General features: G+C 37.7%; 1 protein-coding gene across 3 annotated transcripts in view; it reads left to right on the top strand.

Moving 5' to 3' along the window:
• Positions 1 to 11,925: 11,925 nt before the first annotated feature.
• SLC9A3 (solute carrier family 9 member A3) overlaps positions 11,926 to 27,448 on the top strand; it is a 53,411-nt gene continuing 37,888 nt past the window's right edge. For all 3 annotated transcript variants that reach the window (XM_077785434.1, XM_077785436.1, XM_021540506.3), the window contains exon 1: positions 11,926 to 12,261. In XM_077785434.1, the coding sequence (XP_077641560.1) occupies positions 12,072 to 12,261 (190 nt within the window). In that variant the 5' untranslated portion in view covers positions 11,926 to 12,071. The remainder of the gene's footprint in view (positions 12,262 to 27,448) is intronic.

Below are 27,448 nucleotides of genomic sequence, written 5' to 3'. Positions count from 1 at the left end.
CAATTTCCTAAAGCAATATTATTTACAAAGACTCCCAAGAGGGAGAAGAATGACCAAGATTACATTAGACTTTGTGTTTGATGTATCGGAAATTACTCAAAGCTGCAAGGAAGAACAAAATACAGAAGTGGCTTTGTTGTTGTTGCACTTGTTACCTTGCCAAAATTTGAGTTTACTGAGGACTACGGTTTAGTTTGCAAACTAAAGCAATGTCTTATTTGATCTAAAATAGGATCATATTCTCATCAGTTCAAAAGAAAATAGAAGTTTTTTTTTATATAACTATGAAAATGCAAAGGGATTTTAGCTTTGCAAATACTGCTTTCTATTTCAAGTTTTCAACTATACTTAAATTGTAGTAACTTCCAATTTAATACACTTTAAAATATCCAAGTGACATTATGTTACAGAAACTAGTCAGGGAAAGACATAACTGGGGAACCACTCAGAAAATTCTGAAGTAAATTTCATCATGTTTTTGACAGGTTTTATGTAATCATTTCTTGGCAACTGAAAAACCACACCCCAAATGAAACAACCCTGCCAAGCATGTAAAAATAATTAGAATTACTTTTAAAAATAGGTAAAGGAGAAGAAAAAGAAATTACAATCTTATTTGGAATATTTTGTTCACTATCTTTGACTTCGGTCCACATTCTTCTCATGTAGTAAGAATATAATTGAGATAGCTGAATTATGACAATAGACCACCTAAACCTAGTTTTAACATTAAGAGCCATCTCCAGAAATAAATTATTTTTTATTTTGGAATATCATGAGTTCCCCTATGGACTGCCTGTGTCTTTCCATTGATTAGGGAATGCTGAAGTGAGTATGGTCTTAACTTTAGTGAGGTATATAACAGAAGGTTAAATTCAATTGTATCCCACTCCAAAATATTGATGTAGTAATTCAGAACGAACCCACACTGAGGAATGGCATGGAAAAATACTTGCATCTAAAGAAAAGGTTCAAAGCATTATATGGTTTAAGAGAAAAGTGAGTAAGAGTGTGTATGCTAAAGACACCTGGTAGAATAACACAGGAAACAAGACAGCGGAATCTTTTGTTCTTCCTATCAATAACAGGAACAAGGAAATATTCTGTGAAACTGTAGAATAATAAACTCAAAACTCATGAACAGGAAAAAAATCACTCAGTCCATAACTGTAATCCTAATAATTAGAAGTAGGAGCAGCAAAGAGATTAGTCAGTTCTTGTAGGCCTGGGTCACATTATTTCAAGCAAATAATAAAATCACTAAATACTCTGCTCTGTAAATATAAATCCTGTTTTAAAATTTTTTTTACAACTCTCCAGGCTTTAATTTTATTAAAAATTCATCTTGCTTATGTAAAGTTTAATCATTCAAAATGTGTCTAGACTCAACCCTACTGACGATTTCAATTTTTTTTAAACTGTCTTGCTCATACACTACTGCTCTCTATTTCAGAAACTTTCTGACCTTTCAGAAACCTCCCCTTTAATGAGAAACTGATACTGTTTAGCTTCTTTTTCTTTCATTAGATTATTTTCTAGGTCATGAAGGTTCATGTTAAGTGTTACTGATAAGCACCACTGCTAGAGCTAATTGAGATATGAACATAAGAATATAAGAAAGATCACCTGATTCAAACCAATCGCCTAGTTCTCTTACAGTGGCAAGTACCTATTGCTTAGTAAGGAGTTCAAGAATGGGATAATTATGCTCCTGGCATTTCTTGTTGGAAGGAAACTGTGAGTTTATTCCTGGAGTTTTGTTTGAACGTTGTTTTCCAATTTCTATTACAATTTTTGAGCAGCTAGCAGGTTTTGAAGGTACTTTGATAGGTAGTTGACTGGGATTGCCTTCTTTCTCTGTAGTTTGTAGTCTAGAGAATATTTAAAGAATTTTAATTGCATACTTCCACTGAAATACATTTGGGCCTCTTCCTCTTTCCTCTCTCCCACAGTCTACAAATAATTATAAACATACTTCCATTGATATAACTGAAAAGTAAATATGATTTTAAGAATAGTGTCCCATATTAATACCATCAGCTAAATCATGATAAACCTATTATATATAAAGAGAGCAAAATTTAATCTACCATAATTTATTATGTGAGAGAAAGAAAACACATTTGTTCAAGAGAAAAATAATAAACAGAGATGTTTTCTAATGTTTTTTGTAGATTTACCACCAATGATAATCCAGAGTATTCAATCCTATCTAAAGACTGTATATACCAGAATAAATAAAGAGATTATATGACAAGCAGTTTCATTCTTCCTTAGATTTGGTGATTTGCCTATAGTAGTCAAGGACGCAGTGCCCTTATGCACTGTTTTCTAACTAGTAATTAATCCAAATTAAATAACACATATTCTTTGATGCAGAAGAGAGATACATTTTTATCTTACATTACTTACATTTTGATATCTGCTTTTTAATGCCACTAAGGTTCTATGTAAGGACTCTACCAAAGGAACACAACATACACATTGGGACATGATAATTTCTCTTAGCAAGTTGAAATGTCTGTTCATGTAGGACCATAAAATCAGTGTCCTTTGATTAACAAATATGTAATCCTTGAGGTTTCAAAGAGATTTAGCTGAAGAGTGAGAACTTTAATATGCAGCTGGTATGCACATCTATATGGGACAACAGTTTATAGTGCATTAAAGATCCTAAGCTTGCTTACTTGATTGCTTTAGAAGGCACTTGTTGCCTCAACATGGCTGTGGTTATTTTCACCCCTGCTCCGACAGGGAGGAGTGGGATAAAGATAGTTGTCAGTGGCACAGAACATGTTGATGCAAAGTGATGTAAACTGATTAAGAATAAACCAAGATTTATTGCCTGACCTAATAGATGGACTGTCATAGTAGTTGTACAAAGCAATAGGGAAGTAAAAACTTGTAGCTTGTGTGGTTTCCTCAGATGCAGAATACTGCAATGTTGAGTGGCATTCTCCCTGTCGCTTTGCCTCTCTCAAACAAGTAGTTAAAAAAAAAAAAAAAAGGTACAACTGGGCTTGTAAAAATAGATTTAGGAGATTTTAAATTTGTTTAAGAGGAGAAGTCAGTAAATTGCATAGAATATTGAGATCATAGTTTCAAATGTTTTAAACTTATTTTACTGAATATCAATAAGGAACATTAACTGTACTCAGTGATTCCTCTTTTTGTAGCAAAAGTTAAGTGAAACATAAATAAGCAGAAGTAAAAATGAATAGTTTATTTATGCACTGTTTCCTACTCTTAATATTTATATTAATATTAAGAACAGTAAGTCTATAAATTTATCTGGATCGGTAAAATAATGTTTGATGCTTACTTTGATAGACACTTATGAGGTCTAGGAATCAGAGAAGGAAAAATTAAGAGACATTTATGAGACAAGAGGTACAGAGAAAAGTAGAATTTTTTTCATGCCCAAGTGTGATTTTGTTTTCCCACTCTTGCAGAGTTTATACTTAGGACATGTCAATATTTACCTCAGCTGGATGCAGGTGCACCACATTCTCAGTGTTCATCTTGTCAAGGTGCTAAGCTATGTTGTCCCCACAGATCCTTGCTAGACTGCAAGGATCTGTGGGAACAACTATTGAAAAAGCAGAAGGAGAATCATGCTGGAAGAAGACCCAAAGAGGAATACCTCAACCCTATAATTTGCAGCCCATCTTGTTTCATATTTTCATTAGTGCTTTTGACATCCACAACTGATTGCTGATAATTCAAAGTTTGGAGTCACCATCTATTGAAAGGTCATGGTGATACGGAGGACTCAGGTAATTTTAATATAAAGAAAAGAAAGCTATACAATAGCAATACAATAATCAGCTAGTTATATGTTCATTCATTGGAATCCATGGAAAAAGTAGGACTTGCCCATATTACTGGATTTTGAGGTGAGCATTGTGATAAATTCTGGGATGTAGACATTGAAAACAAATACCATTCACTTGTGCTTCAGGCCATATTTGTGTAATGAGGAAGTATTGCTGCCAGCCTACAAAGCTTAGCAAACCTGCACTTGTGTGTGTCCTGGTTGGCTCTGTTCAAGAAGGATTAATTAATCCTTCTTTTCAAGTGTATTTTTACCCTTTTAAAGGGTAAAAGACAACAGAAGAAGAAACAGTATTAAAGGACAATACTCATACAAGAATAAATAAGTTATGAACTTTGATTAAATTTATGCTAGAAATTATATGAATATGATTAACCAGCCAAAATTGTTTGAGATAAAGTTTTCAAGACAATGTGCGGCAAATGTATGCAGGAAATATGCAATGTGGTGCCCGTAGTCTCAGGAGACTGGATTTAGTGACCAGGGCAGTCCTCATAATCTTATCTTGTATCTCTCTTCATATCATCATTATGTATCTCTCTTCAGTATTACCTGAATTTCTATGGGGTTTCTTTTCACATTTTAAGATGAGAGTACAGTCCATAAAACTTGAAGATGTCCTGAACCAAGATTAAGCTAGTGAGGGCCTCTCAGAACAATTACCTCTGATTTTAGTGTCACCTCACTTAAGCACTGCAGTGAGAAATGGCTTAGCAAAAGGTCCAAAAAGCAAATAGAAGGAAAACTGTGAGAATGTGCACACAGGGGCCAAGTTATAGGATTGAATTCTTAGTCCCAGGAACAAAGTTTCCCGCAGCTCCTGAAACAGGATGCGTGCCTGTGTCATCATATCAAACAGAGTCAACAAGGTGGTACAACATTAGCAACATTAACAACAGTTAAAATTTAGAAAGGTTTCCTGAAGTATGCCTTTACTGCGTGGATTCTTATTTTCATGTAGGAGATGAAACTAATACTTCTTCTCTTCAACTATTCAGCTTCTTTTTTTGTATTTCCAATAATGAGACTTTGTAGGAAACAGCAGTTTAGAATATATTATTCTGACAAAGCCTGGATCCACTGCCTCATTTTTTTTGTGCAGCTTCATGAGAGTAACATTCTCATAATTTTCTTTCTTGTTTTCACTTTAAGGTTATCATGTTTTGATTCTAAATAGTATTCTTGAAAATTCACTAATAATATTTCTAATCAAGGCTTCCAGATACCATAAAATTTGTCATAGCAGAGTGATATAGTTAATTATAAAATATAATAGTGTCAAATTATTTTGCATATTTGGACAACATCCCTCTTCCTATTTGTTTACTTACCCATTTACTGACCTTAGTCAGTTAATTTATGGCTGCTATTTTGGTAATGTGGAAGTGCGTGCTATGTATACTCTGCACCTTGTGGCCTTTGGAACTTCAGTGAGATAAGCAGCAATCCAGTTCAGATTCTCTCAATTCAAAGTGGACTGCCCTTCGACTTCAAAGAATCTCTGTCAATTTTTGCACCAGTAGCGACAGAATGTCTCTCCTCATTCTGTTCCATTACTGTCCAGTGGACTACAAAACAAATACAACATTCCTTCTAAATTGATATTTGAAATAACACGAGCAAACTTCTTCAAACAGTTTGTAACTTTTAGACAAGATTTGTGTAATAATATAATAACTGTTTTTAATAACCCAAACTGGAGGGAAGTTTTTTTTTTTCTCAAAAATTGAAGTTTCAGCAATTGCTTTTGCTTTGGTGCAGAATAAAATAAAATCAGAAACATGTTAAAATCTTCTGAGTCATGATCACCTGAAATATATGAAATTCAAGTTTATCCCTTTGCACTAAACTAGACAGATTCTTGATGTTGTCAGCTCTGAAGTTTCTCCTTCCTCTGTGACTCTAGTCAGGAATACCATTCTGATCATGTGAAGACTTCCAAAGGAAAGATTCATAAAAATATATATCTTCCATTTAAATGTTTGGATTTTAGTAAACTGGAATTAAGTAATAAAAATCCCCACTACATCTAATGTATTGTTTTTAAATAACAGCAGATTTTAAAGAACATGTCGACAACAAAGTAGTAACACCTGCCATTTTTGTCTTTTTTTTTTTTTTATAAAATTGCCATAATCAATACCTTAAGCCATAAATTGTGTTGGCAGATTTTTTTTTTTTTATCATCATAATTAATTTAATTATTTGACTTTTTGGTTTATGTGATTTAAGTTCAAAGGAATAGCTAATTATTATAAGATAATTGCTTCTCATCAGCCAAGGTTCACTTTTCCCTTTATCGCAATTTACATAAAGAAAAAGCATACGAAATTTTGCACACACAAAATCTCAACTGCCTTGAGATGTAGAAATATTTTAGAGAAGAATTCCTTTATGTGCAATGAAAGAGAAGAGGCTTAAGTTGGGCATTTTGGTGTTGGGAAGCATCCTAAAGGTAGGAATACTTTAAACTCTCATCAGAGCCAAGATGCTTAAGGAAACCCTGTCCTCACAGGTTACTGGGTGCCCTCAAGCCCAGATAGACTACCATCTGCTGGAATTAGATTTGGATTGCAAGAAGGAGATAAATTTATTCATGTGGCTGGTTTTCACATACTAGTTAAATTGTCCACATCCACCCCATGGCCTAGCAGTTGAAACAAGCATGAATCACTGCAGGATAGTGGCTGCTGCCAGATAAGCAGACCTCACTCAGCACATAATTCACGGAGGGCAGGGACAGCAGGGCACACTTTGGTGAGGCTGGCAGGGTGTCTCCACCTGCAGGTGTCGCAGGTGATTTTGAACAATCAAGCTATGTGCCTGCTGAAACAGGAGTACTGGGGATGGTGTATTGAATCTGGAGCAGCTTTAGGTGAAATCAGCTGAACTTTTTCATGTGAACATACACACATTTAGCTAGGCAGGGGAGGCATGAATGATGGATTTCACAGAGGCATGGTGTATGGAGAATCAATAAAAGGAAAGATTCCTTCTCCATAGATCAGCCAAAAATTAAGACCAAGAAACATCAGATCCTACTTATAAACATAAGAAATAAAATTATCATGCTAGCAATTGAAATGATCTACTTAGCTGCCTTTGTTATTTAAGAGTCTTTCTGGTTTTCGTAAGAAATTAATCTGTTTTGCTTTTCCTCTCAGGTTAAGCTACAGGAAGCTGAATACTTGTACACTGAAACAATGCTGAGATGCACCTTTATTTTCCTTTCCTCCCCACTATATCTCTGAAATCCGTGGTTATCATTTCTGTCCCAGTCTTCTCCCAGTTTTCTTAGCATAAAACAAAATGTTTATTTTTAAAGATCAGCTAATACAATCTCATTATGGCTTGTATTTTGAGTCTAGTATAAACATTTGTGTTTGTCAGGCTGATGTGAGTACCTGGAAGGGGTATTTGTGAAGAAAAATGACAAAGCTGAATTGGAAGAGATAGATAATTATATCCTAAGTACTGGGTTGATACATCATACACAAATTACATTTTGAGTGTTCCTTAGGTCTCACTATTAGGGATTTTTGGTGATTATTGACAGAACGTATGCATGAAAAGGAAAGACAGCAGAGACATGGAGAGCAAAGAACAGATAAATACAAGTGGGATGCCAGTAAAATTGGAATGAGGTGAGTACAAGACGGAAAGTGTGGAAGATACAGACTGTCACAGATGGAAATCTCTGTGGCCATCTTTGGCTAGTAGCAAGCCCAGAAGAGTCTGAAAAAACATCAGAAGAATATTCCTTGAAATTGGAACTGAAATAAAGAGTACTTTTAATACACATGGCATTTTGTAAAAATAAATGGGGTTTTTCTCCCTGAACATAGAAGATAAAAAGTATCAGGTATTTGGTGATATGTAAGAACTTCTTTTTCTGTCCCATTCCCTTTTCACTGTACATGGCACTGTGAGCTCACACAATCCCTTATGTGAGGGGATAATAATCCCTTGTGGGGGAGACTCTCCTTAGTGAAAGTCGTAGGCTGTGTCAGTTTGTCATTCGTACTTCCCACTTCTGCTAGATTAGCTTCTAATCTAATATAAATGGGGGATTAATTAAAAACAGTAATAGCAACAACAACACACCAAAAACCCCTCACAATCTGCCTAAAATGTCTTACAATTTCAAAAATATTTGAGGCTAAAAATGAAGGTTCTGGGAAGAATCCCTTTCACTTGCTATCCTTAAAGTGAGTCTTTTCTTGAAATGAGTCATGATTAATTCAGCTAATTTCTTCTTCAACCCTACTTCCTATCCAAATCTATTTCCAACTATCTGTCTGATTAATTCATTCTCACCCTAGTCTTCATCTTGTTCACCTTAACTGGTAGTAATGTGTGTGGGCTGAATTAATAGACTTTCTAATGTAATTTCAGAGATTCATATTTATAATGTTGTAACACAGTGCTCTGCAACATCACTTAGTCCAGCAGTTTTTGTCCAACTCCTTGCAGCATAAACTTGCACAGCAGCACTCATTTAACTTGGAGAGTGGTTGGCAAAATATTAGCTGTTGAATCAAGAAATTCCCTACAAATTTGTGTGGTTCTGCATTAATCTGAATTAATTTTCACAAAACTGTGCTGTTCTATTGGTACAATTCCATTCACAATAACTACTGTTCTATTTAACTTTGTATACAGTTGGCATGATGGCATAAAAATATATACCGGAACTATATTCCACTCAAATCTTAACCTGTTTACACATTTAATAGACATTAATATAAAAAAGTGCATTTTCTTGAGGAAAGACAGGAGTGATAATAAGTGATTTATGATGATTTATATTGCATCAGGAGATTTTTCATGCTTCACTTGCCAAATATTTGCTATTTATTAATTTCTTTTTCCTTTTATAAGATTTCTCAGTTTGACAATGATGTGCTTCTTAATTTCATATCACCTTAAACAGATTTTTGACAAATGCTAATATTAAAAGTTAATTGTAGCTTCTACATCTAAATTAGCATAACTGAAATACTGTGTGTGCTTTCCAGAGAAAACAGATACAATTTTAGGGATTTTTTTCACTGAAATTGTCTTTTACCTTAGCTTTGACAAAATTGCCAAGAAATAGTCTTTACAGGACACAGGTCATGTGAAGGGTATATATAAGATACTTGTATAATACTTAGATACTCATAATTCTTTTCTTTAAGCCATTATGTACACAGTATTTCCAGAAATGACAGTGCTGGAGTTCAATCAATTGCCAAAAGAAAAAAAAAATAGAAGGCTCAGAAAGCACCATTATTTCTTCAGTAAGTAGAAATTTTCCTTGTGCAATCTTTCTGGAAGTCAGGAAATATCAGCTGTTTTGTGATATGATATCTTTATTGCAAGCATAATAAATACTCAGCCATTTTTTTTGTTACTGATACAGAGTCAGGTTATTGGAAACTATGTAAGGGCTTCCATAAAGAACATACAAGAAAATGGACTCTGATAATAAATACATATATGCAAATGTATTTTGTACAGGTACATATTTTGTACATGAGCTCATGTACTCAGTGGACTCTTGGTTTATTGTACATGTATTGGTGTACCTATTGGAAATTCATGATTGTCAGTCCCTTCCTATGTCCTCTCTGTGTCCTGCTGAAATATTAATGAATCACACAACAATTCCCTGATATTTACAGTCATTTGACACCCTGCCAACTTAAAAATATTTTATAAGCAGTCACAAGTGCACTTTGAACTATTAATTTGTTGTTCTTAAAAGAAATACTGTGTTGGCATTTTAACAGTGTTTTAAACCTTGTTTTTAGAAGATGGTGCTGACAACTTTTTTCCCCTAATACTGGTTTACTCCACCAGCAAACTCAGAATTGGCATGTAACTTTGGTTACTGTTTTCACGGGTAGAACATTGCCTGTGGGCAATCAGAGGCATGATCTCAACTGCTGCTCCTCCAAGCCTTTGCTTATCTCTAGAAGAGATCCACTGGAGAAGGTTTTCTCATTTTTCTTGCTCTGCTGCAGGTATTCTTGATCTATGACACATTTAATAATTACCATCTGGACAACATGGCTAGCTTCAGCACTTTCAATGGAAAGATTTTTTTCTAACCAGTCAGCATTTTTTGGAACTAGATTTGGGAAGAATCATGAATGTAAGATGGAATACTGGCAGTTGTGGTGCCCTTTTACTAGCTGCAGCTGAAATATTGAATTGTGGTATGAGGATACTTGGAACAAATTGTGTCAGTAAAAACACTGCCAACAGCTTGTCGACTGAAGTTTGTGGTTCTCCTAATAGTAGCAAACAGAATTCATGTTAATGACTAGGAAATAATACTCTCCATGGAGCTCAGCAACAGGTTACATAAATGATCAGCAGCTACCTACTTCCAGCTACAGTTTTCTCTCTCGACTGGCAATCCAAAAAAATGTTGCTTAGGCATTGGCTACAGCTAGTTGTGGGACAGTCACAGAGATTAGGAGCAAATTCTAAACAACATTTGGGTGCCCAAGTCATGCTCTGAAAAAGGTAAAAAAACGTAGATAGAATTTGTTGTTAGACACTGAAAAACTCTCCAGGTCTTTGTTTACAACATTTACTGAATGTAAAGGAGATATTTTGCTATGTGTCATGCATCCTAAAAAGACTTGCCAATTTTGTCTTCAGATTTACTTCCATTTAAAGAACTTCCCACATAGCTTCCTTTCACTTAAATAAAGAAGAAGGAAAGAAAGTCCCCAAGATGTTTCATTGTTTGAACACAGTTGGTCCAATTTGGGGGCTGTGCTTGCTTTGAGGTAATAATGACCATAACATTCCATGGAAACTTATAGAGTTAATTAACTAGCTAATTTTTTTCTGGAGCGTCTGTGCAGGACAGATGACTATGAAAAAGTGTGTAGGTTTTCTCCTTAGTGATTGAAATAATAAAAATATTTCTTTGTCTTCCAATAATTTTAAAGGAGTTAAAGGAGTCCTGTTCATTTTTTTACCTCTAATAAAACCAGTTGTTATATTAGAAAAACAAACAGGAAGTGTTTTTCCACAGACAGTCACAGAAGGAGCGGACTGCACACTGATTGTTTTGGAGTACACAAGAGTGGAGAGGAGCTGCTGCTGCTGTTGCTGAGGTGTGTGGAAAGGCGACCTCAGCTCTGCCTGTCGGGAACAGGATGCTTTGTTGTCCTTTTAGTGGCAAGGTGGTGATTATCATGTGTCCGTTTCCCTGCAGCGCCATGGACCCATGATAACATGGACCATCCAGGATAGCAGGCAAATGTTATCAGCAGGAAAACAGGCTTTAGCGGGAGAGTAGAACCTCCTAAAAGGTGTCGAGGTGTAAGCATTAGAAACAAGCAAAAACACATAGCGTTTTTAATACACCACATCTGAACAAACAGCTGTAAGCAGACCTAAGTGAAAAGCCTAATGTTGCCTGCTGGTGTCCTTTCCCGGAGCATCGTGGGAAGAGGTGCTCTCTGGTGGACAGAAGGAAAAGCTGGTCTGAGAAACGTGCTGCTGCGCCCTCGGTGTGCTAGATCGACCTCAGAAGGGTACTCGAGGCTGAGAAGCAGACAAGAGTGCGTTTTCTCTGTGACAACCTGTCGGGAGAGTGGGGCTGGGAGGAGGAAGCTGATACAAAAGCATCCAAAGTGCCCGAACTGAGGCCCGCGGATGTCCCGCGCACCCGGCTCCGGTGTGGACGCGGACCCCGGGCTCCCCTAGGACATGCCCTCGAGAGCGTCCCGGTCCCGGCTCCGAGCGCCAGCAGCTCCGGCCGCTGCTGTTCGCTGCCCAGCTGCCCGGGGCCGCACGGACACAGCCCAGAGCCTGCGGCTGGCCCCGCGGCCGAGCGGAGCTGAGCGGAGCTGCCCGCCGACCCCCGGGCGCTCCGTCAGCCGGGGCATCGCCGTCCCCGCACGGCAGCCTCTGCGGGAGCGGCGGAGGCTCCGCCTCCGCCCGATCGGGAACGGCCTGATAAAGGCAGGTGCGGGCGAGCAGCGGGACCCCGGCTCGAAGCATCTGCTTGTGCACGGAGCCCCTGAGCCGTCCTTCGCCACCCCGCGCGGGGCGGGACAGGAGGGGACACAGGGGACCCTGCCGCCGCCGGCCGCGCGCGCCGCTGTCCCGCCGTCCTGAGCCGTCGGGCTTGTCTCTGCGAAAGGACAAGGACCTCGCCCCCAAGGACCTCCGAAGAGGCGGGATCTCTCCGGGAAGGGGAAGCAGGATTTCGTAGTGTGGCTTGAAGATGAGGCAAGTATCTGGAGTGGCGCTCCTCCTGGGGCTGATGGCTCTCCCAGCGGCGCTGGGACAGAGAAGCTCGGAAAGCCATAAGAATAGCAACCAAAGCTTTGCCATCGTCTCTTTCAAATGGGATCACGTCAAGGAGCCCTATATCATTGCACTCTGGATACTCGTGGCTAGCTTGGCCAAAATCGGTAAGTCTGGAGTTATATATTAATACATGTCCTCTCCCTTTCCCTTCCCCCTTGCCCTTCTCCCACCCAGCGTAAATGAAGAAAGCTTATCATAGGTCCGCGGACCCGTTTTCAGGGGGTTTACTGTACTCTGTCCTGATTTCATAATACTGCCCTACACGGTGCTTAGCAGTGTGATTTTCACCAGCCTCGAGGGGTTACCCAGTTCATTTTCACCGCCCACGACTCTGTCTTCTGCATCTGACTCCTTGTAAGCCCTTTCAATTCCCTGAGACCTTGCATTCCTCTTGCTCCCAGGAAAAACTTTTTGCAAAAGTGAAACAGAAATCGGGCCTTACTGCTTACACAATATCTATTGCACTTTATGATATGCTTTTCTTCTGATTATAGTCGTTAGCTATATCAGTTGGTAACATCAAAAATAACCAATGCAAACTGCACATATGAGCTTAACATTCTCTGTTTTGAAGTGCATTGCTGGATCAGTGAAAGAGCATCCTTTATAGAGAAAGACAGTATGTATTATCAGACCATCTGATGTACCTGAAAAAAAAAAAAAGCTTTAGAGCACCCAGAATTTTCTTCAAGAAATTGGAGTAAGTGAAAAGCCAGGACTTAACCTAACTTCAGTGTAGTTTAAATTAATTTATATGAATGGTCCAACTCTTGTGTTCTGAACTTTGTGACTTTTCCAAAAGAGATCTTGTATCAATAATGCAGTTTGCTGAATGAGAAAAGTCGCCGTTTAATTAGAATGTGTTTTACTTGGTTGATGCTATTACTTTCAGACCTTTTGACTTTGGATATCTAAAAACACATCTCCAGTTTGGCTGATACTGTAAATGACATTTTCATTTAAAATAAATATTTTCTATAATCAGTCTCATCTCAGAAGGTCAGCTGAAAATCCAACTGAGGACTTTTCTGAACTTGTACTGTTAATACTAATTTGGTATACCAGAATCACATTCTGTAGATTTTTCATGCCACAGAGAATGAAAGATGTAAAAAGGTATACTTAGGTATATCTTATCTAGCACATAAGCCAAGCATAATAAGACCTGAATGGAAAATGCTGTCTCCAAACACAAAAAAAAAAAAAAAAAAAACCAGCATTTTAAAGAGTAGTGTGTTACAAGTTGGAGTGATATTGTACATAATTTTCCAGCAGTATTTGCATCTTGGCTTTTACTTGATTAACCATAGATATATTACTAAATACCTTTATCTGAACCTGTTTGACTACACTATGCAAATAGTTTGTCTTCAGACACGTGCTGCATCACCTAGATTACATAACAGACAATTGTGTTTTACTTTACTTTTATTGATGAGTTATAGCAATTACGAAGCTGAGGAAACCATATACAGGAAACAACTGACAACTGAGTACATATAAAATTGTGCTGAACAAAGTAATAAACAGGCTGCTTGTTTGAACCTTCTTTTTGAGATACTCTTCTAAGTAAGTATAGTTATTAAGACCTTGTGCTATTTAGGCTTTGCTGTTCGGTACATGTGGCCCAGTTGTACAGTGTAGTGTATTAGTGGTGCACAACCATATCAGTTTGTGTCTAATGCCACTGAACCCAAGAAGAGGACAGTTAGATTGTACTATATTTCAATTGCAATGGCATGGATTGAGATTGGTTGAGATTAATATGAGCCATTTTACTGTGAAGTCCTTGATATAAACTCTTGATAAGGTGCTTACTGTTGTGGTGCTGATACTGTTTTTAAATTCTTTTTAAATTCTTAAAACAGCTGCACAGAGCATGTCACTCATTAGAAGATCATACCTATCATCAGCTCTATCACTTTTCTTCCCCAAAGCTCTCAAGCTTCATTTGTCTCTCTCTTCACCTTTGCATTTTTGATCCTATATTTCTCTGGGCATAGTTTCTGAAGAAGCAATGGATAACTGCTGTATTCCCCTGAGAGCCTACAAATGTCTATGCTTTCCCTACCAGTCACAAATAACACACAGAAAAGCAAGAATGTACACTCACTGTTCAACACCTTTTTAATGAAGAAATCATTAAATGAATCATTTAAAAGAATCATTAAAAGAAATCATTTAATGAAGGTGTTCATGTAAGCGAGAAAGGGAAAAAATAGCTTTTCAGCCTTCTGTTTGCCTTGGTGTGTCAAGGGTTTTGGGAAGTAGGTCAGAAATCTATGAGATTTTGAATTGAAAAAGTCCTGTGCTGGATCAAAGAAAGTTTACATTTTCAAAAAGCAGACCAAAAAGAAGCAAGAAAGAAAACAGAACATCTGTCCTTGGGTTTCTTTACTACCTGAAGCAGATCAGTTGTAGTGGTGTGAAAGTGCTGGTTTTACTGTAGGTTTTTCAGCAGGGAAGGAGCTGTTCTTACACATGCAAGCTCATTTCTCCATGACTACAGGGATTGGGAGTTATTTTACTGATGGATGATAGACAACTGGGTCATTAGAAAATGTTCTAAGAATTGCAGCTTGTACCTGGGGATAAAGGTATATGAGAATACTTTGATTTCTCTTGAATTAGAATAGCATTAGTGGTTTTGTGTTTATTTGGGTTTTTGTTGGTTTTGTTTTTTTTTTTTAAGATTTGTTTCATTTCTGTGGAAGTTCAGGGGTTTTGTAATAAACAACTTTCACTTCATGATGTTATATGACTGGGGGAAGCATTTTGTATTAGGAGATTTTTGCACATTTTCTGGGGCTTGATGTTCATGTTATGTTCAAGGTATTCTGCAACATAAACTATTATATGTTAAATTTCATAAGTATCCCAAATACATGAGGAGGAAGTGTCTTGTGTTTGGGGCTTTTGGAGAAGGAAATTGGTCTTTTAATTTTAGTTTGGTCTAGTTATTGTTTAACTCTAAATATTGCTACAAATGAAACTATGGAAAAGAGTCTTCACACAATTGGCTTTCATGCATTATAGAAAATAAAAAAAATTGTGACTTCCAGAAAACTTCTGATGCATCTTGGTCTACTGTTTAACATGTTCTAATTTATTTGATTTGACCGTCTTCATCTGAAATATTCCAACTCTTCATTCCTCCACTTCAAGTGAAACATTCTTAAGGTTCACAATGTTCTGCTTTGGCTAATGATCTTTATTTCCTCTTTTGGCAGGCTGTCTTATCACTACAGAGGAGAATCCTTGTGGGATAGGGCCAATAAATTACTTACATTTGTAAATCTAAGTCAGAAAATCATCTACATGAAGAAGGTACATGAGGTACAGCTGTGAACTCCTAGTGGTCTTCAGGAGTCCACGTCCTGGTATCTCAGTGCTCCAGATGAAATAAGCAGTACCATTGAAAAAGAATAACCTCCTAATGCACACATGTACACCCTTATAGCTGCAGGCGGTACAGACATTTCCTGCTGTAGGTAAAGGATGTACCATTTTAAAACAACATCCTTACACAATATAGGTCTGGTTTGAGATGAAAGATACTTGTATGCTGACCAGACTCTCACATTCTTTCTAAGCTCACTTGACCATGTGCTCTTCTTTTTATGTCTTGTCATGGATAACATCTTGGAAATAGACTTTGAATGAATACATGCATAAAAGATACAAACAGTATTTCAGCAGGAATGTCTCTACAGAAAGAGTTAGAAACAGCTGGAAGATCAGAAAAGAAACAAGTAAAAGAAGGGAAGGAATAATGAGCTCAGAAGCTAAAAATGGCTAAGAGTAGAATTTTTTTAACACTGAACATCATATACAATTTTGTGATGGTATTTCTCAGGCCATGCTAATGAAAAAAAAAAAGAAGAAAATGTATGCTTTCTACTTGGGGCATATCTAGTACATGTTTCTATACTTGTTCATAATACTAGGAAACAGAGAGAGATTGTATCTATATCTTCATTGGAGGTTATATTGGGGAAATTGTGAAATTCCTTCTTGCAGGTTAAATCCCTTTCTGTACTCCAATATTTTTATAACATTTTTTCAGCATTTTTACAGAAGAATAGGTAATTGTCACAAAGTAAAAAAAAAGCCCTGCAAAGTAGCCTTTTGGTCTGGTCCCCTGAATTTATTCAGTGTATGCAGATAAGCAACTGGAAGAAATGGTGGGAGAGTGACTATGAACAGGAACGAGGAAGGGTACATAGCCTTTTCATTATCTGAGTCAAACCTCTTGCCAACTTTTTTCTGTGTAGTTGCATACAAATTCTAATTTCTAAAGGCTTTTATATAAGAAATTAAAAAGTGGGAGTGAAATTTCAATCCAGGGTAGCCGGTAAAGCTGTCCTCAGTAATGCCACAATGCTTTGGAGGAGGGGGAAGAAATGATTCAATAACAGTGAACAAACATTTAAGAGATGGCTCCTGAAGATACTGTGTCAGATGGATTTGTTGAGTCCATCATCTCTTGAGACTCCAGGAGGACACGAGCTGCAGAGCACAATGCATCTCTAAGCTCAGAGATATAGGTCCCCACAAACAGTCTAGTTTCTGCATGCCTGGGCTCCTTCACATTGTCTCAAACTACCCTGAGAAAGGAGCTCTTTAGAGTATTTTGTTAGCACAAACAATTGCTGCAGAGAATTTTAAGCATGTTAGGGATGGGCTAAGGAAGGAACTGTGAAATGCAGGTCTAACCACCCATCTAATTTAGACTCCTGGGGCAATATTTTCTTTGAAGAAATCAATAACCTTCCTTCCAAAGCAAACTGTCATAACAAAAGCCCATTTGACTCCAAAGTTTCTCCTCCTGGCACTCTAGCTTCTGAAAAGTGTCAGTTACACAGAGAAAGTGATTTAGGGTATTGTTTTAATAAAATTTAAAAAAAAAGTGAGACTAGCTCTTCTGCTGGCAATTCTTCAGTAAATGACATAGAAAATATGTTGAAGGGTGCTAGCAGAACTTTACTGGGTGTATTTAACCGAAAATGGAGTCAGAGATTCAAAGGTGATGATATCAACAGATCCTGCAAACAGCCTCCTCATGATTATAGGTCTTGTTAAAAGTTGCTTTCATTAGCAAGTGATAATATGGAAAAAGTCTTTACATTGTGACTTAAGAAGTCTGGAGCTGGCTATCTTCCTCCATATCCTGACAAAAATAAGAAGGGGAAAAATGCTTCTTTTACCTTTATTGTGAAGTCAGTAGAAGCTGAAACAAGTTAGCACACTTAAAACAGGCATATGCATTTTCTCCCCGCATAGTCATAGAAACAATATAAAATTGTGCTGGAAACTGTTATATATCTGCGGTGTCTTCATTTCTGTACAATGCTATATTTCCTTTTCCAAAGTGCTGTTTAAAATACCTGTGAGCTAGGAATGTTAAATACTGCAAAATCTCTATATTTTAAAGAATTACCTTTTGTATCTAACATTTTATAAGTTTTAGGCATCTGAAAAGAATATTTCCAAAACTGAATAATAGCTTCACATTTCCAATGTAGGAATAACTGTGTGAGCCATATTTTTATTAAATTACACAGGTGTGACTGCCTATTCCCACATTTTATTTCCATTTTACTCTTGTGCCTTAGTCATAATTTTCCTATACTTCCTGTCTCCCTGTAACACACATCTACCTTCTTCCCCCTCCCCCTCCAAGTCTTGCAAGTCTCAAGTCTTAATTATTTAGAGCAGGGAAGAAGATATCAGGATAGGATAATTTGACAAGATTCAGATTACATGCCCTGGCAAATAGCAAATGTACAATGGCAACTTGTGTGAATTACATAAGAAAACAATGGCATTTTGAGAATGGCCCTGAATTGAATACAGTTCAGGCATGCATACCTAAGGAAGGATCTCTGCCATCAATTACTTTCAGGCACCTGTGTGCAAAGTGCTCGGCGTTCTCTGCAGAACAATGGAATCCTTTTAATACTGTAGTCTTAGGATTGTTGAAACCATTGATTTACTGTCTTCAGAGCTCAAGCCACTTATTACCAAGAGCTATCTACAAATCCCCGAAGTCACTGTAAATCTCTTATGTGGTAATGCAGCAGACCACAGCCCCACAAGAAATAAGACCAAGCAGCAAATCCTTCTGGATGTACAGAGGTTTTTCAAGTGAAAGGCTCTGAGGTCCCCCTTTGTTTTTTGCGGACCATTGTGTTTTATAGATGTTTAACTGGGAAGATGGTACTGGAAATCCTGAATTATTATCTTTGACACATACAACCAGAAGCCTGTCAAAAAGCAGTAGTTTTACCACAAGTTTGCTTTAAGAAATGTTTGGAATCCAACTAAAAGAGTTTCCCCCCGCTATTTACCAGAGTTTTAATTGCTTTGAATTAAAGGGCAAGTGGGTTACTTAGTTCTGCTGTATCTTTCGTATGGTTCACTCTATTCCAAGATGAAATGTTGAGTCTAAAGTCATAGAAGAATATTTCTTATCTGAATATTCTTTTTTTTCATTCAGGAAAATGTCTCTGATTTTTCTCTTCTCTCTGCAGCAGTGAAGTTAGACTAATAGCCTGAAGAACTAGAGTCTCTAACTGTTATTCAGTTTGTTGTCAAGTGGTAACCATTTAAAATGAGAGACCATTGAAACAGTCTTGGTAAACCACAGAGCATGGTGGATTGACTGTGTTGCAATACTTTGTTTCCTTTTGTAAAGCAATTTGCAGAGTATTTACCCCTGTGGAAGGAGTGACTTGATACCCAATTGGCTGCTATGTAAAGCACCGTAAAGTCATAAATACTGAAACTACTGGCTGACAAGGAAGAGCTGATCAAGATGGAATGCAAGACATCAAGTGGAAACACTTTTAATTAAGGCACGAATATTTAATGTTCATTCATGGAAGAAGAAAACTGGAAGGTATTCTGAAAGTCCTGCACAATAACAGAGGTTTTAAGTAGTTTTAGTAGTTAAGTAGTAGTCTGGAGAGTTTACTCCTTCCATTAAATGAATATAGAAACAGTAATTCTGGATTCATTAAAATGTGTCTAGGAGAGAAGTTCTGCTTTTATCTATTGAAAGAAAAAATGCCTTTGTTTTTGCCAAAGCCAAATATAAAATAGCAGTAGTCACACACCAGGGAAGGGAATCTCAGTGTAGATTGTAGATTGGTTTTTAAAAACATGTCGTTATGATTATTTCTGCTTCAATTACAATTTTTTAAATATGGTGGGGGTAAAGTTTGAACTAGTATCTTTATGGATTCAGCCAGTTTCACAAGTTAAGCTTTGAGGAAAATATTAAATATTAAGAAACCAGTAAAGGTCTTGAGACAAGATTTCAAAATTAAAATCGCCCAGTTGCAAATAGATTGTAAACTGATGGAGAGACTTGCTAGCTCCTTTATTAAAATTAATATTGTTTCATTGGTTTGGTAATATAATAAAATTTCAGGGACTAGGTGATACCAGTTAGTATAAGATAGCTTTATGTTAATGTTATGTTAATGCTAATATTGATACATTAACAGTTTTACTGGAGGTAGAGTTGTTACGTGATCATACATAAAACTAAATATAGGTATAGTTTGGAGATACTGCAATCCTACTCCAGTGAAATACCAAACTGGTGAATATCTAGATGCAAAATTCCAGACCTTGGCAGCTTAGATATATGCTTAGGAAATTCAGTTAATAAATGCTACTTAGTGGCTTAAGTGATTAAAATATTAATTCCACAATGACTGAAGCAGTCTTTGAATGCTTGATCTTCTGTCTATGCACAGTCTAGAATTTGAAGTTCTCTAAAACCTGGTTTGAATTAAATATCCAGATTTTCTTTTGAAATAATTCTGACTCTAAGCTATTCCATCCTATTTGGTTTTGGGAATGATTTTGGGGCAATAGTGAAAGGGGGAAAGCCGTTGGATACTGGGTCTCCTATAGAGTTCACAGAATCATAAAATAATAGTGTCATAGGCTTGTTGAGGTTGGAAGGTGCAATATCTGGTCCTATGCTCCAGCTCACCCAGGGTGACCTACAGCTCCTTGCCACGATCATGTCCAGACAACTTTTGATTATTTTCAAGGATGGAGGCTCCACAACCCTTCTGGGCAGCCTTTGCCAGTGGTTCACCACCCTCACACCTCTGCCAAGCTACTCTGCAGCTGGGTGGCCCCCTACATATACTGGTGTCCAGGGTTGTTCCCCATCAATTGTAGGACTCTGCACTTCTCTTTGCCAAACTTTACAAGGTTCCTGTCAGCTCATTTCTCCATTCTGTCAAGATCCCTCTGCATAGCAGCCTGACTCTCTGGCCTATCAGCCACTCCTCTAAATTTGTGTCATCAGTCAAATTGCTGGGGGTACTCTCTGCCCCATCATTCAGACCATTAGTGAAGATGTTAAACAGGACTGGACTCAGTACAGACCCCCCGGGGTTCACCTCTAGTTACCACCCTCCAACTATACTTTGCACCACTGATCACCACCCTCAAGGTCTGTCCATTCATCCAGTTTTCAATCCACCCCACAGCAGCCCATCCACCCCCTACAGCATCAGCCTGAGGCTGCTCTGGAGGGCAGAGTCAAAGGCTTTATTGACAGCTCATTAGAAACTCATCAGACACTGCTTTCCCCTCATCTTCCATGTGCATCACTTTATTTTTATCAGGTTAGTCAAGCACTTTCATGTAGTGAAACATGCTGACTTGTCCTGAGAAATTTCTTGTCTCTCCTAAGTCTGTTTACCGAATTAATTGCTCTATCGGTTAGATTTGCAGAACCTTGGATTAGTAGTGGTCATACATAGGTGGACCTTTATCTACATCTTACCTGGTCAAAGAAAGCAACATTTTTGTATGCAGTTGGTACACTTTGGTTAGCTGCTACAAAATTACACACTACAGAGAAGAGTACAAGGTGGTCATATAATGGCCACATGGTCATGCCATCATGAATTAAGTAACGGAATGACAAAGTACCAGCATACTTTAACTCTCCTATAAGCTAGGTGCTCCCTGATCAGATGGGCTTCAATTTTCTATTATGAATGGCTTTCACTCATATGTCACTCACCCTTCTGTCTTCTCTTACCTGATACAGTGTGAGTTTCATTTCTTATTTTAGCCAAAGCTTTCTCCCGGATGAACTGATATTCTAATGAGTAGTATTACTTGATGGGAACATGCAGTGAGATCTGTTAACTTGTGGTACCAAGCTCAACCGTGGTGTTCATAGTGTATCCTGTTTCCTGCAAATCCCTCTCCTACACACAAGCTATATGCCAGAAAAGTACACCTGTGTGGTTCTTCTCCATACTGTCCAGCTATTACTTCTGCGTCTTCCACTTGCAGCACTGGCACTTTGCAACCTCGTCTCAGTTTGTCCATTCCTTCCCAAAATTATACTCATTTAGCTAACTTCATTTTGCTTCATGAAGAACTGTGTAAACTCTGACTCTTGATAGGATGACATTTCAGGTATTCAGCTGGTGTTTTGTCTAGAAACATTATTGAATTGTAGATAAAGATATTTTGAACTCATTTATTTGGTCAGATCAGCTGCTGTGGTGCTCATTAGTGGAGGATAGTGTAATTTTTTTTTCTAAGTAGAACTACTTCTTAAATGCTGTGTTTATTCTCGTTTCTCCACTGTTTCTCTTACTACCATGAAAGCCATGCAGAAAAGAAATCACAAATGACTTTATAGGCAAAAAACTATTTGAATTTGCGTGCACAATCTTTCTGGTGTAATGAGTTGAGAAAGATAGTCTACATCCAAAAAAATGAACACTTTTGAACTGAGCAGTGCCCTGATCAAGAATGAAAAAAGTATGATAAGAGGTATGAGAAGAAGGGCAGAATGGAAGCTACAGATGATGGTGCTATTAGACAAGCCTTGGAAACATTGGCATTATATTGTGAAAGAACAAGAAAAAGAGCAGAAAGAATCTCCATATTTACATTCAAAACCTAACAAGCACATAAATGTATTAATTAATTTCTCAATTTCTGTTACTTTATTATCACAAAGATAAGCATTTGACTGTCATTAAAGGTTTTCTGTTAAAATATTTTCTATTAATTGAAAGAATTTTGTCATAAACTACTGCCTGACAGATTCTATCAAGATGTCTGTTAATCATAATGTCTTATCATGAGTTAGCAATGTAAGAGTTTTTGGGACTTTGCTCTGTAGACCTTTGAGAGGATTGCTTTTGCTCTTGGGCAATCTGTCCTCAGGAGGACCCATCTTTAGTCCTGAGGACAGATCTCCATGTTATCCGGTGGAGTACAGTGTACCTGCTGTACAGGCAGCATTTCTTAGAGAAGATGAATAGGCATCAAATCACCGAGCATCAGTTTTTTCAGCTCACTGTCATGCTAAGTATAAATGAGGGAGCCAGAGCCACCCTTCTACCTGCTCCCAAAAATTCTATAAATCTTCCGGGATATTCGAAGCTGGATCTGCCAATTGCTGCATGGAGCAAAGTCTTATGATTCAAGGCAAGAATAAAAGATAGGTTAGCAGCTCACTCAGGCTAGATATCTAAATGGTTGTGTAGCATCTATAACAGAGATGAATCTTTTACCAGTGAAAACTTACATTACTTAAGCAGTATAAGTGCTTGGAAAAGGAAGGCAGGTTTTGTTAATTTCTCCATGACAAAATTTAGGAAAAAAGCCAACACTCCTCCAAAATTTTTGTTAGAAATAAAGAACATAACAAGTTCAGAAAATTCAACTTTTTTTTCAGTATGATAGATACGGCACCAAAGTCAGTGAAAAGTAAAATTTTGTAATTCATCTTCCCCCTTCTCTGCTCAAGTTAATTCAATAAATTTTCAAACATTCTCTGATCTGAGGGTGAGGTTATTACAATTTACATGATCTTAAAAAAAGGACTATCACATTTACCATGGACTTGAGGAGAGCAGCAATTCCTTAGTACACAACACATTAATTTTATTTGAACCTTATGTTCCGTAGCCTTTCAGTAAACAGAATAATATTTTGTCTTGAAACATCTTGAATACTTGTACTGAAGAAAATTATAATTAAGAGATAAGCTAAATTTTTTTGAACAAAAATTATTACTTTCAAGCACTCATAAAGGCATCTTAATTCTTTAGCCTTTCTTAAGAAATACAGCACAGTTGACCTTACTAAAGACCATAATTTTTAAGGCATGTTCACTTGAATAATGCTATTTGGTGTTTGAAAGTATGAGGATATAAAAACAGCAGGAGGAAGTATGAAGTTTCCTTCTGTTTATTGTGATTTATGAGTAAAGATTAAAAGCAGTCCAAGATAAACCTGCCACTGCAAGTGGAAATTCAGCTTGTATGTGGGTACTGAAGGGCTTGTGTCAGGAAAGACCTATGCAAATGTAAAGGAGAATGGTCTTACATTTTACTCTTGCTGCCTGATCTAGCATGTGTTGTCTGTTGCATTTTGGAAGACCCCAATGCCTTGAAAGTCAGTAGAATCTTATTGATTCTACTGATGTGAGAAATGCTGTCTGATTATAGGGAGTTGAAGAAGAACCACTGCCAATGGTAGGGTTTCTGCTGTAGTGCCTAAAACACAGAATCATGGATGCAGCCAGGACAGGATTAATTTTTGCAGCAGCCAGGAGGGGCTTGGCTAGGAGGTGATTCTGTACCCTTTAAGTCATTTTCTGGGGAGGATAGGAGGGTTCCGACTCTGGGTTGGGTTGTGAGGCAGAGCAGGGTCAGGGTACTGCCAGAGGTTTTCTGAGGGGTGGACAATAACGTGTGAATCAGTCACCTTTTTTCTTTTACTGCTCCGGCATTAGTATTGCTCCTTGTTTTATTTTATTGTTGCTTCCTGGGCTGCATTAAAAGCAGCATGGCTGGGAGGTCAAGGTGGGATGATTCTCCCTCTGCTCTGCCCTGGTGAGAGCCTGTCTGGAGTACTGGAGTACAGCTCTGGAGTCCTCAGCACAGGAAGGAAAGGGACCTGTTGGAGCAGGTCCTGAGGAAGCCACCCAGCTGAACAGAAGGTAGGAGCACCTCTCCTATTAAGACAAGCTGAGAACATTCAGATTGTTTGAGAGAGACCTCTGGGAAGACCTCATTGTTGTCTCTCAGTATACTTAAAGGGCGCCTAAAACAAAGACTGGGGCAGACTTTTAGCACGGCCTGCTGGGGTAGAGCTAGGACTAATGGTTGCTAACTGAAAGATTCAGGATACATAGAAGGAAGAAATTTTTTATGACAATGGTGGTGAAACACTTACCTAGATTACCCAGAGCAGATTACCCAGAGAGATGATAGATGCTCAGTCTCTGGAAATATTCAAAGCCAGGCTGGATGGGTCTTTGAGCAATATGATCTAGTTGAAGGCATCCCTGCTCATTGCAGGGGGATTGGAGTAGATGACCTTCAAAGGTCTCTTCAAATCGTAACTACTTTAGAATTCAACTGAAGTTTAATTCTTATGTATGTGGCAATAAAAGTAAAAAAGAGGCACTACTATGGATAGTTGAGTAATATTTGTTTCACACTGAATTCTTACTGCTCCCAAAATTTAATTTCTGCACAGATATTTTTAGGAATATATGCAAAATCTTTCCCATGTTGGAAGGGATCTAACTATATGAAGCACACTCTTTTACAATGAAAAGAATCTTATGTTGATATGACTTTGTACTATATATCATACAACAGAATCATGCTTAGTCTATGTATGTGACATTCTGGGATTTTTTTGCTTAGGAAGGGATTTGTGTCTAGTTTCTACCTTTCTTTTTGCTTGTAATAAACAGTCATCTTAAGTACCCAAAATATTTAAGTTGTGAGCTGGCCTTCAAATACAGCTTTAGCCAGTTGTTTTGTTCCCTTCCTTTTTATTTCTCAACTGTGGAAAGTAATGTTAAACTAATCTCCTTTTGAACTCATTTTGCTTGTGCATGCATTACAAAACACAAATGCATTACTGAAAAAAACAGCTGTTTTACCACCTTCCTAGTGCATTTCAAAACATCAAAGCTATTTCTTGCGTACTAAGTTTTGCAGTATAAGGACCCTAATTAAAGTACAGTTCTTCCTGCTGCTACCATTGTGCACATTACCTCTCAAATGAGATAATGAAGGTATGAGAGTTAACATGTTACTTAAATGGAGAAGCTGTAGAGACAAAAATCAAAAGTCAAATCAAAAGCTAAAGCACACTGAATGACAGCAGGATCTCAGAGCCATTTGCAGAATAAAATCAGAGTGATATAAACTAAAATACATCTTGCCCTTAAGTCCAAGGGAAAATAAATCACATATCTGGATTTCTGAGCAAATTTGTTTTCTTATGGGCAGGAATGAGTGCATTCAATAACAAAGCATGTCACATTTTCTGTTTTCTATTGCCTAACCCAGAAACTTACAGGCTGATTGGTGAAAATTGTGGTTTTTTAATAGACAGAGTACTGTGTAACTATTGTAACATGATAATTGTTTCCTCTTTCTTTATCACAAATCACCTTGCTCAATTTTTCACCATATTCTTTCTGACTAGCACTACTAATGTTAAAAGAGCCAGTCTGTCATGAAATAAATACTATAATGTATTCTCCATAATAGTATATGGACAAACACATAAGAGACATGTTATGTCTAGAGCATTCTTAAAGACGTAAGTTTTTACTTGCTTCACCATTTTTTGACAAACCTCTGGGATCATAAACCATTCACTGATATGTTTCCAAAGCCCTAAAAAATTAAATAATTGTGGAATCATAGAATGTTTTGTGTTGGAAGGGACCTTAAAGATCATTTTGTCCCAACTCTCCTGCGTGGGCAAACACATTTATTTCCCTAGACCAGGTTACCCACAGCTGCATCCAGCCTGGTCATGAACGTCTCTAGGGATTGGGAGTCCACAAACTCTCTGGAAACCTGTTCCAGTACCTCACCACCCTTACAGCAAAGAATTTCTTCCTAGTATCTACCCTCCTTCAGCTTAAGGCCATTTTCCTCTTGTCCTTTCACTATGTGTCCATAGGAAAAGTCCCTCTCCAGCTTTCTTGCAGTCCCCCTTTAGCTACTGTAAGGTTGCTATAAGGTCTTCCCAGAGCCTTCTCTTCTCCAGGCTAAGCAACTCCAACTCTCCCATTCTGTCTTCATAGCAGAAGTGCTCCAGTCCTATGATCAACTTAGTTGCCTCCTCTGAACCTGTTACAGCAGGTCTATGCCTTTCCTCTGCTGGGGACCTCACAGCTGGATGCAGAACTCCAGGTGGGGTCTCACCAGAGCAGAGTGGAAGAGCAGGATGTCCTCCCTTGCCCTGCTGTCCATGCTGCTTTGGATGCAGCCTGGTCTACAAGTGGATTTCTAGGCTGTGAACTCACACTGCTGAATTGTGTTGAGCTTGGGAAGAGACTTCATCTGTTGTCATTCTGGACACCTTATGTCAACAGGGAGTGTTTATCTTAAAAGTATTTCTAACTTTTTGGTTAAAAATCTCACCTAGAAGATCTGAGATGACCAAATTTCTGGCACATATATACAATATATTTGGGTCTCTGAAATGATGTACAAGAGTTGTAGTCCACCATGAAACTCTTCTCTTACCAAGCTGATGGAGAATCTCTTCTCCAACATATCACTGACAAAACTTCGTAGCTTTTCAAGGAGTGCTACTTCACTTCTGTGTGTTTGCTTGGTTGTTGTTTTTTTTTTTTTTTTTTTTGTTTGTTTGTTTGTTTTTTTTTTTTTTTTCCTGTGGGCATCACTAGTGAATTTGAATACCATAACGCTTATTTAATTTACTGCTGTAGTCAGGAATACTTCCACTGTAATTCCATGCTATTCCACTTGTATTAATTAAAATCTTACTGGGGTGGAATGCAAGGGGCAGGAAACAAGCCAGTCTGCAGTTTCTGAAAAAAAGTACTTTCCTACCCCATGACCTGCAGCAGCCTTCATAGCTATTTACCCTAGCCCTTAGGGTATAATTATGTCCCTTATGCCCTTCCTAGCAGCAACAATCCTAACTAAGCCTTGCTGGAAGCAGTAGAGGGGAAGAAGAGAAAGTCCCTACCATATAAGGACGTTGTCAGAGTTTCAGCCTACTATTGGTATTCATTAAATTATTTCTTCCTCATCTTCTTTTTCATTGTTTACTGAAGACCTCAGCCAGGGAGAACTGATTCTGGTTTTTATTTAGGCTTTGGTAATTCTTTACACAATTTATCATACAACAGAACAACTGCTTCCTATATTACTAGTAACCCATTTCCATGCAGATTTTTATCTGTATGAACAGATGCCAAAATATTCCCATGAGGATGTC

This window comes from Lonchura striata, chromosome 1, assembly GCF_046129695.1.
Source record: "Lonchura striata isolate bLonStr1 chromosome 1, bLonStr1.mat, whole genome shotgun sequence".
Classification (NCBI taxonomy): domain Eukaryota; kingdom Metazoa; phylum Chordata; class Aves; order Passeriformes; family Estrildidae; genus Lonchura; species Lonchura striata.
The sequence above is the reverse complement of the archived record's forward strand: the minus strand, read 5'-3'. Positions and strand labels throughout refer to the sequence as shown.